This window comes from Stenella coeruleoalba (assembly GCF_951394435.1).
Source record: "Stenella coeruleoalba genome assembly, chromosome: 1".
NCBI classification, from domain to species: Eukaryota; Metazoa; Chordata; class Mammalia; order Artiodactyla; family Delphinidae; genus Stenella; species Stenella coeruleoalba.
Window position 1 is genome coordinate 7,510,587 of NC_137169.1, and position 12,304 is coordinate 7,522,890.

General features: G+C 39.5%; 1 protein-coding gene across 4 annotated transcripts; it reads right to left on the reverse strand.

The window, feature by feature from the left end:
• Positions 1–204: 204 nt before the first annotated feature.
• LZIC (leucine zipper and CTNNBIP1 domain containing) lies at positions 205–11,933 on the reverse strand (the record flags this gene model as incomplete). Of its 4 annotated transcripts, XR_013831716.1 has the most annotated exons (9): positions 205–2,518; positions 3,212–3,394; positions 3,889–3,970; positions 4,362–4,457; positions 4,987–5,055; positions 6,115–6,213; positions 6,548–6,683; positions 7,753–7,857; positions 11,795–11,933. XR_013831716.1 is itself a non-coding variant. In XM_079946301.1 (8 exons), 7 exons carry the CDS (start codon positions 7,851–7,853, stop codon positions 3,336–3,338), a joined length of 642 nt encoding a protein of 213 aa, XP_079802427.1. In that variant the 3' UTR covers positions 2,628–3,335. The 4 variants fall into 4 exon arrangements, 3 of the variants coding, with proteins under 3 accessions (XP_079802427.1, XP_079802428.1, XP_079802429.1); XM_079946301.1 differs by lacking the exon at positions 205–2,518 and having other exon boundaries at positions 2,628–3,394; XM_079946302.1 differs by lacking the exons at positions 205–2,518; positions 4,987–5,055 and having other exon boundaries at positions 2,628–3,394.
• Positions 11,934–12,304: the final 371 nt, after the last annotated feature.

Sequence of the window (12,304 nt, forward strand, 5' to 3'; positions counted from 1 at the left end):
GCTATTAGTGTGAGCAGGGAGAGGGGCTTTCAAAAAGAAAATGAGTGAGGATGTCAAAAGGCCATATTCTAGGGTGATATCTAGTAGAGCCATATTTCTAACCTGCTTTTTGCAACTTAATGAAAATATTAAGTACTAGTTTCCCCAGTTCCTAAATCTTTTCAATTCCAGGGCCACACAGACTGGAAGCAATTATACAGCTTGTTCACGGGGGTCTGTGGGAGTGCTGACAGTTTTAATTTACATATTAATGCTGAAAAACAATTTGAGAGGCAAAGAAGAGTGTTCTTTGGTCTTAGTAATGAAAAGACAAGAAAAAAAAGTGGACAGGAAAGCGATTGAAAAGCTCTAGGCAAAATGGTCTGGGTTTATTTTTTCTGTAATAATTTCAAACTATCCACCGGTCACTGTAATAAGATACTATTCCGATGGTGGATTTGCACAGTCTTTTATTTTGCCTAAGATGACCATTCTTTGGCTGAGTGTCTTCAATAAAAGGCCTATCGACCAAAGTTAACAACCCATCTGTCCCAACTCCAACTCGTTCCTGGAAACAACTCATTCTACTGCTTGATTTCTTCCTCTACCTAACTTAACACTCACAGGATAAAAACAAAGCAAAACACTGAAAGAGAAATTGTTTTAAATTATTAGATTTCATTAAACAGCCAGGTTGGACACTTGATCATTGGAATTTATTTCTGCGGCAACCCCAGTTCTTTGAAAAATGCAGGAATTCTTTCCCTTAAAATATTAGCTTGACCCAAGGATGTCAAAAAGCTGCCTTAGCATTAGTTATTGCAGTCTGAGACCTCCCAAGAGGTCTAAAAAACCAGAAGATTAAATATAGCAAAATATGAACATAACATGAACATAGTTTACAAGTCATTTAATAACTATAGTTGTATAGACTTTTCAAATTATTTTTCTAAGTTACCAAATTTGTGATAAACATATCATATGGCCCTTGAAAAAACTATTAAATTGTGGATTAACCCCAATGTAAAGCTTTCTACATTAAGAAAGAGAGGGGAATGCACAGTAATCCTATGTAGTAGTTAGCTCCTATGATCCCCACTGAACAGATGAGGAAAATGAGGCTCAAAAAATATTGTCACCAAAAATATATATATATATTGTCATCTACCAAAGGTCACACGGCCATGACTGACAGTGTCTTGCTAGGCACTGCAAACCTGGCCACTTTGAAACGAAGGTTAATTTTAAATTAAGTACTAGTCATCACTTACAAAATGAATATATTAATGTGATTAATGACAAAATATTTCACTGAGGTTAGTCTTACAGAAAGTTTAAGGGAAACCAAAATTAAGGACTCCAGATTCATTTAGGCCTCTTTCAAATATAAAATATTCCTAATTTTCCTTGTCTTACTACTACTGGAAGGGAATCTTGCTATGAATTAAAACAAAACCCAAACAGTAATTCTGTTCCTAGGTATATACCCAAAAGAATTGAAAAGGGATATTTAAACAAATACTTAGGCACTAACGTTCATAACGGCAGCACTATTCACAATAGCCAAAAAGTGGAAAAAACCCAAATGTTCATCAAGAGATAAATGGATAAACACAAAGTGGTATCCACTCAAGGGAATATTTTCAGCCATTAGAACGAACAAAGTACTGATACACACTACAATGTGGATTAAACTAAAAAATATTACGCTAAGTGAAAGAAGCCAGACACAAAAGGTCACATACTATATGATCCCATTTATATGAAATATCCTGAATAGGTAAATCCATGGAGACAGAGAGTAGATTACTGGTCGCTAGAGGACTGGAAGGAGGAGGGAATGACTGCTTAGTAAGTATGGGGTCTCCTTTGTGGGGGATGAAAATGTTTTGCAACTAGATAATGGTGGTCATTGCACAACACTGTGAATGTACTGAATGCCATTGAACTGCACGCTTTAAAATGATGAATTTTAAATGGTCATGTGAATTTCACTTTGGTTAAAAAAAACACACAGAATAATGAAATAATGGTGATTGACCATAAAGCCCTAGATGAATAACAGGTAATTTGCTTTTTCTTAGTTTGTCACAATTTAACGAGTTTGTGACCATCATAAACCAATATATAAAAAATTACCCATTAAAAGTTCCAAATAAGGCATTAATGTAGCTGAGGTCCCCTAATTTGTCCAGTTGGCAGAGCACCTAGTAGAGTTTACAGTACACAAGAAGCTTTAAAAATGTTTTTAATTTGTATAAAGTCTAAAGAAAAAGAATATTGAGAAAAATGTGAAAGAATATAAAGTGGCCAGAGCCTAGGAAATAAGGTGACGTACATGCATATGGGAAAAATCTATATATCTGAGCATGCAGAGAGACATAAACACTCAGGAGAGAAACCGGCTTCTTCTCATAACTTATTCTGTGTTTCTCCCAAAACTGAAGAGTAAATAGTAGTTTACAGTCACCACCCTCTGGGTTTCAGCAAAGAGGTCACACACAGGGAGGGCCTCGAGCTGCCACTTCCAATTGCTTCCCTGGTGAAACAACGCAGGAGGTTAAGTTACTTCAGGAGACTCTCAACAGGGCTCCCATTGTTCCAAGCTCAAAACTCAGAGACACAATGGGCACCATTCATACTGAGAGCTTACGGGCTGGGGAATGGTCACTCAGTGACAACTTTTTTGGGGACATTGAATTTTCATAAATACGGACTTATACCGATATGTGGGAATTATTTTTTAAAAGCAGCACAAAATAAAGAAATAAAACTCAATGGACACTAAACTGACAGGACACCCAAGTCTTATTCCCAGCTCTGTCTCTAATGTGACTTTAAGAAAGTCACTTGCTCTTTCTGAGCCTTACTTTCCTTGTTTGTAAAATGAAAATGATTCTAAGATCACTCAGAACTCTAAAGTTCTGTGAACACATATGAGGTCTGTTGATGTTGCTACATTATTTACTCCAACAAGTGGGGATAAATTATGAGCAGAAAAGAATCATCAGTTCACATCTTTTCATTTACTACCAGCATCTAAAAACAAGGAGGCTCAATAAAGACAGGCAGAGACACTATTTTGTTTTCTCTTAAACAGACAAATCATAATGAATAAGGTCCAGTGAGCCCCTCCATCCCAACAAGTCCAGGATCACAGAAGTGGGTACCCCTACACAAAGCACAATGACGAAGGGCATAAACAAAAGCCTTAAGTATGTTTTTCTGTCACCTTTTCTTAGGTTATTAATACACTTCATGAATCTCTTGACTTCTTTGCCATGACTCAGAATCCCCGGAAGAAAAATGCCATTTACAACAAGAATGCGATCAATGTCCTAAGTTTTCACACCATGTCATTTTTTCGTTTTTTCAACCTCAAAACTTGCCAAAGCAAGAACTTTGTCGCCAGAGCCTAAGGAGAAAGACACATAATAAACAGAAATGTCATTTCAAATGCATTTATAGTTCCAGGTAAAGAGAGGAAAATCTATCACGTAGATGAAAAAACAGAAAATGAAACGAGTTTTTATTATCAGCGCATTATCCCTGACCCTCCCCACTGCCACGACAATTTCCTTCCCTGCACAAACAACTAAGCCACATAGGGCAATTTATTGGTTACAAATACTTACTTTAATTAGGGTATGAAATAGAACATGTAACATTTTAGTTTACTTTTATATTTACATTTAGCTGAAATATTTTAAAGCATTAGGCTATATTAATTTGATTATTTTTAATTAAATAGTATTGCAAAACAAACCCATTAAAAAGCGGTTTATAAAGAAAACAATTCTGGTTTCACCTCTAAACTCAAGAAAAGGCCATCATTTTATCTCACCCGTGCCATCTGTCAATCTAGAGCAGTAATTCATGTCCAGCTTTCAGAAATACGAGGGTACTCACCAAGGTCTGTAGAGACTTTCTCAAACTGGCTGAGTATAGCACCTGCGTTTGCTGACAAGAAGGCCTCATCATCTGCAGTCAGCTAAACAAACAGAACAAAACCCAAAGGACTGAGTTCAAATGTGAACAAAGTGGCTCTAGGAATCACTGTTAAGAATGTCTTAGGGGCTTCCCTGGTGGCGCAGTGGTTGAGAGTCCGCCTGCCGATGCAGGGGACACGGGTTCGTGCTCCGGTCTGGGAAGATCCCACAGGCCACGGAGCGGCTGGGCCCGTGAGCCATGGCTGCTGAGCCTGTGCGTCCGGAGCCTGTGCTCCGCAACGGGAGAGGCCACAACAGTGAGAGGCTCGCATACCGCAAAAAAAAAAAAAAAAAAGTCTTAGGACCACAAACTAAATCACAGATCAAGAAATTCTATACCAAATACTTCACACTTTTTCTTTATACCTAATATATTAAATTAAATACAAGTACCTTCTCTCCAAGTTTCCTGAGAGCTGTTAGTATCTCCACTTTCTGCTGAGTATACAGGTCTCTTTCCAGCTTTCCTACCATGAGATCTCTATCCATCTGTAATAGATGAATGCAAAGCATATGGTATTTAAGTTAAAAGCATTCTTTGCATAAAATCAAGCTTTTCAGATGTACTTTTTAAAGAAAAGGTCCTCTACCAATTAATATTATAAAGAACTATAGAAACAACTCAAGGCAAACATGATAGAAATGTTATTACACAGTTCTAATAAATCTTGATACTAATCATAACCATTGTCTTAGTTATAAACTCTACTGAGGAATTAGTAGGTCAACAGCTTCTTTAAAGAGGAGCTATCCTCTAAGAATTCTATTTCGTTAAACTGAAGTGTGGTCTAAAGGCCTGAATGAGACAACTGGTAACAGATCTCCTGGAACTTTGGTTAAATATCACCTCTACCATCAGAAACATTGATAGCATGTACTATGCTTTGGTACTATTCTATGTGCTTTACACATTTTACTCCATTTAAACCTCATAACAACCATAAGAGGTAGGGACTATCATTACTGCCTTTTTACAAATGGGGAAACAGGCACAAAAAAAAGTTAAAGAAGGACTTCCCTGGTGGTCCAGTAGTAAAGAATCCGCCTTCCAATGCAGGGGACGCGGGTTCGATCCCTGGTCGGGGAACTAAGATCCCACATGCCGCATGGTGCGGCCGAAGAAAGAAAAAAGAAGAAAAAAAAAAAAAAAGAGGTTGAAGAAAATAACTTCCCCAACGTCACATACGTCCACAGTAGAACAGGGGTACAAATCCAAACAGTTTGATCCAAATCCATGCTCTTAACCACTATGCTATTAAGTTACCAATGGCTGCAAATAACTTATTAATGTCTTAACTATATTCAAGTCTATAAACAGACTTCCTCAAGTGTCAGGTTTATAAAGATGTTTGAAATTCTTAGATGGGAAAGGCCACACATGCATAAAGCATGGCTGCTAATGAATGCTAGATGGGATTTCAATTCAGAGCTCCAGAAATAAATAGTAAAACTTTAAATGTGAAGTTGTAGCAGAAGCAGTCAGTAGCAATTTAAACTGCCATATGCTGGTTAAACCTCTATTTGTTATCAACAACAACTGCTCAAAGGACTAATTTTGTCAGAAACCTAGTTGTGGGTTGTGGCTTTAAAGTCAACTGACTAGTTTTTTGAAATAGACTATCTTTTAGAGCAGTTTTAGGTTCACAGTAAATTGAGCAAATGGTACAGAGATTCCTCATATACCCCTTGCCCTCACTCATGCATAGTATCCCCATTATAAACATCCCCACCAGAGTGGTACATTTGTTCCAACTGATGAACCTACACTGACACATCGTAATCACCCAAAGTCCATACTTTACGTTAGGGTTCACTCTTTTTGTTTTTTAAATGTAATTAATTTATTTTTAAAAATTATTTATTTATTTATTTATTTGGCTCCGCCGGGTCTTCGTTGCGGCGTGCGGGCTCTTTTAGTTGCGGCACGCAGGATATAGTTCCCTGACCAGGGATTGAACCCGGGCCCCCTTCACTGGGAGCACAGAGTATTAACCACTGGACTGCCAAGGAAGTCCCTAGGGTTCACTCTTGGTGTTGTACATTTTCAAATGACCAATTTTTAAACTTTAGAATAACATAATGAGCAAATTCTTGGGCTGAGAAAAGAAATACATACAGGGACTGGATCAATTTAAAGAAACTTTACCTCTGCTAACCTTGTCCGAAGCTGACCTGGTTGTTTCTTTGCAAACAATCTGATGACCTCTGGGGTTTTAAAGGCCTGGCTGATAGCTGCCTGGATAGCCTAGAAATACAAGAAGGTGAAAACTAACCAAAATAGTCCAACAAAGCAGATATTACAATATTTGATTGATAGGTCTTCAATTCTTAATAGGTCTTCTTTGTTCCTCAAACAGTATTACAACTTTAGTATCCATTTGCTATTTCTATGCATGTCACTGGAGTCAAATATATAACTAGATGAAGATCTGGAAGCAAATGCTGTTTTATCCATAAGTAGACATTCCTCTAGAAGTTAAACCCCAAAGAGGGTACATTTTCTATCTTAAATATACTTACTGGAAAAAAACAACAACAAAAACCAAACTGTGTCACCAATGTAAGTAAATTATGCTTACCAGTTGCATTCCACTTAGTTCATCAACCAAAGTCATATTTCCAGACATAATTTTCTTTAGTGAATCATTAAATTCACTTAGTTGTTCCAGAGTTTCTTTTTTGGTTTCTTCATATTCATCTGTATCAAGTTCCTCTCTGAAGTACAGTGAACATAATATAGAAAAATATAGAGTTCCAAAAGAAAAAAACAATCGTAGTATTTATACACTAAGACTTCAGATACATATATATACAAAAAATATCCTGGGGGAAAAAGGCTGAAAGGAAATATCAAAATACTAATGATGGATGTGTTCAGACATTAGTGTGGGCGTTTTCCTGCAATTCTGACAATTAAACTTATTTTTTTTTTTAAACCAAAATGAGACAGACTTAACAAACAAACCACATAATAACTTCCTTTTAAGCAGTCTCTGAATCAATGGTATAACCTTGGGCAAAATATTTGACTAGCCAAGTCTGAGTTTTTTTTATCTATTGTATAAGCTGTAGATAATCATAGTACTTACTTTATAGGGTTGCTATGAGCATTAAATGAAATATGGAAAGTACTTGGCACATAATAGGTACTTAATAAATAGCTGTTATTATTACCATCATTATCATTAATGGTAGGTAAAATTTTATGCACCTTGAAATACAACAGCAATGCAGTACTTGCCATCTGAGTACTCCAAACAAGCCATTTATTAAACATTTACTACAAAACAGCTCCCATTTATCTAGTGCCTGCTTTGGGCCAAGCATTGTGTTGTTCCCTCATCTGCAATAGTTACAATAGTCTTTCCAGGTTGTTAAAAAGGCAATGAGCAGTCTTATTTCTTTGAGCAGTTAAGGCTGAAGACACACCAGAAGTTCAAGCAGTACCTTCTCAGCTTGATACCAGGCAGGGCTACTTCAAATACTGAAGACAAGATGGGTGTTATTATTTCCATTTCATACTCAAGGAAATGGAAACTTAAGGTGGTTAAATATTTAGCCCAAGTTCACATTCACTTTGAAATTAATCTAAATACTTTCAGTATTCCAGCCTTTTTAACTCCAAAGCCAGTACTGAGTTTATTTCTCCAGCAGACAAAGCACTGTGAAGAACACTACAGGGGAAACCAAAATCACACATGGGCCTGCACACATGGAGCTTATAATCTAGCTGCAGGAGACAAAAGCCATTTTACAGCATAGCAGCACACAATTATACTATTACCTGCATTCCTCCAGGTCCTGTAATTGCTGCATTAGTCTATCCAACTGTTCTTCTAAGTTCTGCTTTAATTTGCTTGTCTCTGTCTTTCCTCTGGAAGCCATTTTACTAAGTAGAACAATAAAGCAATTTAAAGTAGGCTATACACATACACACACACAAAAAAGTGGTGGGGACTTCCCTGGCAATACAGTAGTTAAGACTCTGCGCTTACCCTGCAAGGGGTGCTGGTTCGATCCTTGGTCTAGGAACTAAGATCCCGCATGCTGCGTGGTACAGCCAAAAAAAAATTGGCTATACTCTTTCTGAGCTACAGGTGTGGGGAAGATTGTCGTGCAAAAAAAAATCTCAATTTATATATAAAAGGTGAAACGCATATAGTAGTAACACCCCACAAAAATGCCTGGGAGTCTTCTTAATTGAATTCACAAATTAATTAGAAGTCTTAACTATTAGTCTATCTTACTTTAAACATATTTGATAGATAAAAATACAGATTTATAAAGAAACAGATCAGGCGTGACTCTGCTTTACAAGATTCATTTTAACATTCTTTTTCATTCTTAATAAGTACACTCCAGGACTCAGAATACTCCTAGTATTATCTTATTGGTCTTTAGGTGCATTTACCTAATGACTTGTGGCCATGAACAACTTTTTTTTTTTTTTTTTGTGGTACGCGAGCCTCTCACTGATGTGGCCTCTCCCGGTGCGAAGCACAGGCTCCGGATGCGCAGGCTCAGCGGCCATGGCTCACGGGCCCAGCTGCTCCATGGCATGTGGGATCCTCCCGGACCGGGTCACGAACCCGTGTCCCCTGCATCGGCAGGCGGACTCTCAACCACTGCGCCACCAGGGAAACCCAATGAACAACTTTTGATGTGAATTTCTTCTTTGGAAATGTGCCCATTTTTCTACTGGATTATCTTTCTCTTACTGATTTATATAACATGGATATAAAGTCCTTGCAATTATGTTGCAAATATTATCTCTTGTCTCCTGGCTTTAAATTTTATTTATGGCATTTTTTGTTATGGTAAATTATTATTTTTAATGGCCAAACCTATGTTCTCCTCTATGTTTTCTTAGTTTTGTGTCCCATGAAAGCAAGTCCTGACCATCTCAAGATTTTTTAAAATATACTATTTTGTTTTTGTTTTTGGCTGCACCGTGGGGCTTGTGGGATCTTAGTTCACTGACCAGGGACTGAACCCGGGCCCATGGCAGTGAGAACACCAAGTCCTAACCACTGGACTGCCAAGGAATTCCCAAAAATATACTATTTTTTTGTTAATGCTGTGAAGTAGGGATCTAACTTTTATTTTCTTTCAAATGGATAGCCAACTGCCCCAACACTGTTTACTAGTATTTATTTATGCTACCTTTAATTGAGACTCAATAGAAACAGACTCAAGTCTGTTTCATTGATAATATTCTGGTCCTAAGGCATTACTTTACTATTTTAATTATTATAGCTTTAGAGCTGGTGTATACTGATGACTGATAAGGAGTTGGCTCTATTATTGTTTTTTTTCCCCAAAATTCTTGACTATACTTGTACATTTTCCCTTCTAGATGAATTTAAGAATCATTTTGACAAATTCCAAAAAAAATTCAATTGAAATTTTTTAATTTTATTTTATTGATTTATTTTGGGCTTCATTGGATCTTCGTTGCTGCACGCAGGCTTTCTCTAGTTGTGGCGAGCAGGGGCTACCTTTTGTTGCAATGCATGGGCTTCTCACTGCGGTGGCTTCTCTTGTTGTGGAGCATGGGCTCTAGGCACGCGGGCTTCAGTAGCTGTAGTGCATGGGCGAGATCTTCCCGGACCAGGGCTCGAACCAGTGTCCCCTGCGTTGGCAGGCGAATTCTTAACCACTGTACCACCAGGGAAGTCCCTCAGTTGAAATTTTGACAGGGGTTACATTAAAATTAATATGGAGAAAATCTGTATCCTTAAAATTTGAAACTTCCAATCAAGCAATATATCTCTCCACTTATCAAAGCTTTCTTTTATGATCTCTAATTTAAAAAAAAGTATTATTTTATTCACAAAGGCTTTAAACACTGGGTGTTCTTAGCTATCTTGTATTTTTTGTTAATATCAGAAATAAGGTTTTTGTTATTACAATTTCTTTTTAAAAAAAATTTATTTATTTTTGGCTGTGTTGGGTCTTCATTGCTGCACACCGACTTTCTCTAGTTGTTGCGAGCAGGGGCTACTCTTTGTTGGGGTTCCCCGGCTTCTCATTGCGGTGGCTTCTCTTCATTGTGGAGCACGGGCTTCAGTAGTTGTGGCTCATGGGGTCTAGAGCACAGGCTCCGTAGTTGTGGCACACAGCTTTAGTTGCTCCTCGGCATGTGAGATTTTCTGGACCAGGGATCGAACCCGTGTCCCCTGCACTGGCAGGCAGGTTCTTAACCACTGTGCCACCAGGGAACTCCCTGTCCACCATTTCTTACAGGTAAGACTCCAGCCTTCGAGACCTTCCCTGAGTTCCAAAGGGTGGATTCTGAATAGCTGCTAATCAAGGGAGGAGTAGCCAAGAAACTACCTGAGGCAAGATTAAAGGGACAGAGAAGAAGCTCATCCTTCTCTTTTTTTTTTTAAAAAAAAAAGACTGGGTAGGGCTTCCGTGGTGGCGCAGTGGTTGAGAGTCCGCCTGCCGATGCAGGGGACGCGGGTTTGTGCCCTGGTCCGGGAAGATCCCACATGCTGCGGAACGGCTAGGCCTGTGAGCCATGACCACTGAGCCTGCGCGTCCGGAGCCTGTGCTCCGCAACGGGAGAGGCCACAACAGTGAGAGGCCTGCGTACTGCAAAAAAAAAAAAAATTTTACTTATTTTTTTTTGCTGCGTTGGGTCTTTGTTGCTGTGCACGGGCATACTCTAGTTGTGGCGAGTGGGGGCTACTCTTCATTGCGGTGCGTGGGCTTCTCATTACGGTGGCTTCTCTTGTTGCGGAGCACGGGCTCTAGGCACTCGGGCTCAGTAGTTGTGGCGTGCAGGCTCTAGAGTGCAGGCTCAGTAGTTGTGGCGCACAGGCTTGGTTGCTCCGCACCATATGGGATCTTCTGAACCAGGGATCGAGCCTGTGTCCCCTGCATTGGCAGGCGGATTCTTAACCACTGCGCCACCAGGGAAATCCTCATCCTTCTCTTTTGAGCCTGCATTTTCTTCTACTTATCAAGGCCAAGTCATCCATCCTTCAAGGTCAAGTTTCACCTTCTCCATAATGCCTTCCTTGGTTCCCTCCCAATCACTACATTGTGAGTTATTTGAGAGTAGGGATTTTACATTTTCTTTATACACCAGCGTCTAGCACAATGCTGGGCAGATAGAAGGTATTGAATAAATAAATGGTAAATGAATAATGATAATTGATTGCTTTTGCCACAGCATTCTACGTCTTAGTCTCCATTTAACACTATGTCTGCCTTGAATTATATGTGATTTCATCATAGCTTGTTGTTTATTTGTCTGTCTTCCTCTCCAGACTGTAAACTGAGAGCAGAAATGGGTCTGATTCCTTTCTTAGCCTCTTCAGCACTTAATACAGACTACATATTCGATAACTGAATGAACTGTATAAAGGCACAACGTACTGTAAGGAGGTAAAGCTATTCTAAATGAATTTCAGAGAAGATGAAGATGCTTTAAAAACCTTACCCTCATGCTACATTATTTGAGATTTATCCCAGAAAGATTAACTCACGGGCACCACCTAGTATTCAATAAAGGTGGTGCACCTTTTACCGAAACTGCAAAATTATTCTTCAAAAACTGTAAGTTTTTTTTTTTTTTTTTTTTTGCAGTACACGGGCCTCTCACTGCTGTGGCCTCTCCCGTTGTGGAGCACAGGCTCCGGACGCGCAGGCTCAGCGGCCATGGCTCATGGGCCCAGCCGCCCCGCTGCACGTGGGATCTTCCCGGACCGGGGCACGAACCCGTGTCCCTGCATCGGCAGGGGGACTCTTAACCACTGCGCCACCAGGGAAGCCCAAAAACTTAATTTTTGAGAATTAAGGTACTCATTCATGCTCACCTGTCTCTTAATCCTCTGAACTCTGCTCAGTGCGGACCGGTCTCAAATTGCATAAACCTCCAATTCTTGAAGTTCCAAGTGTCTTAAACTTGAGGAAAGCGAAACTGTTCATCAGGACTATAAGAGGCTCAAAGTTCAAACCACCTGGGGGTGGAGCTGGCTGGGAAAAGGGAAACCATTAAAAAGTGGTTTTATTTACTATACATAAACGTATACCTAAAGCAGTCCCAGTAACTGCCACTTGGGCAGCCTGCAACTGAAACACACCCTCTCTTTCTAGGACGACATCATAGGGGCGGGAGGGGGTGTGGAGGAGGGGGAGAAACCCGTTTTCTCTTGCGACTGTGCCTCTGGCAGTCTTTCTGAGGTTTTTTTCTAGTGAGGCCGAGAGTGTTACTCAGGAAAACCCCGCACCCGGATCTGCCTTGAAGAAAGTTGTCATATCCAAAACCACGGAAAAGGAGCGCATACATTTTCCCGGCTGGAAGTGAGCAGCGTCTGGACCTCAAC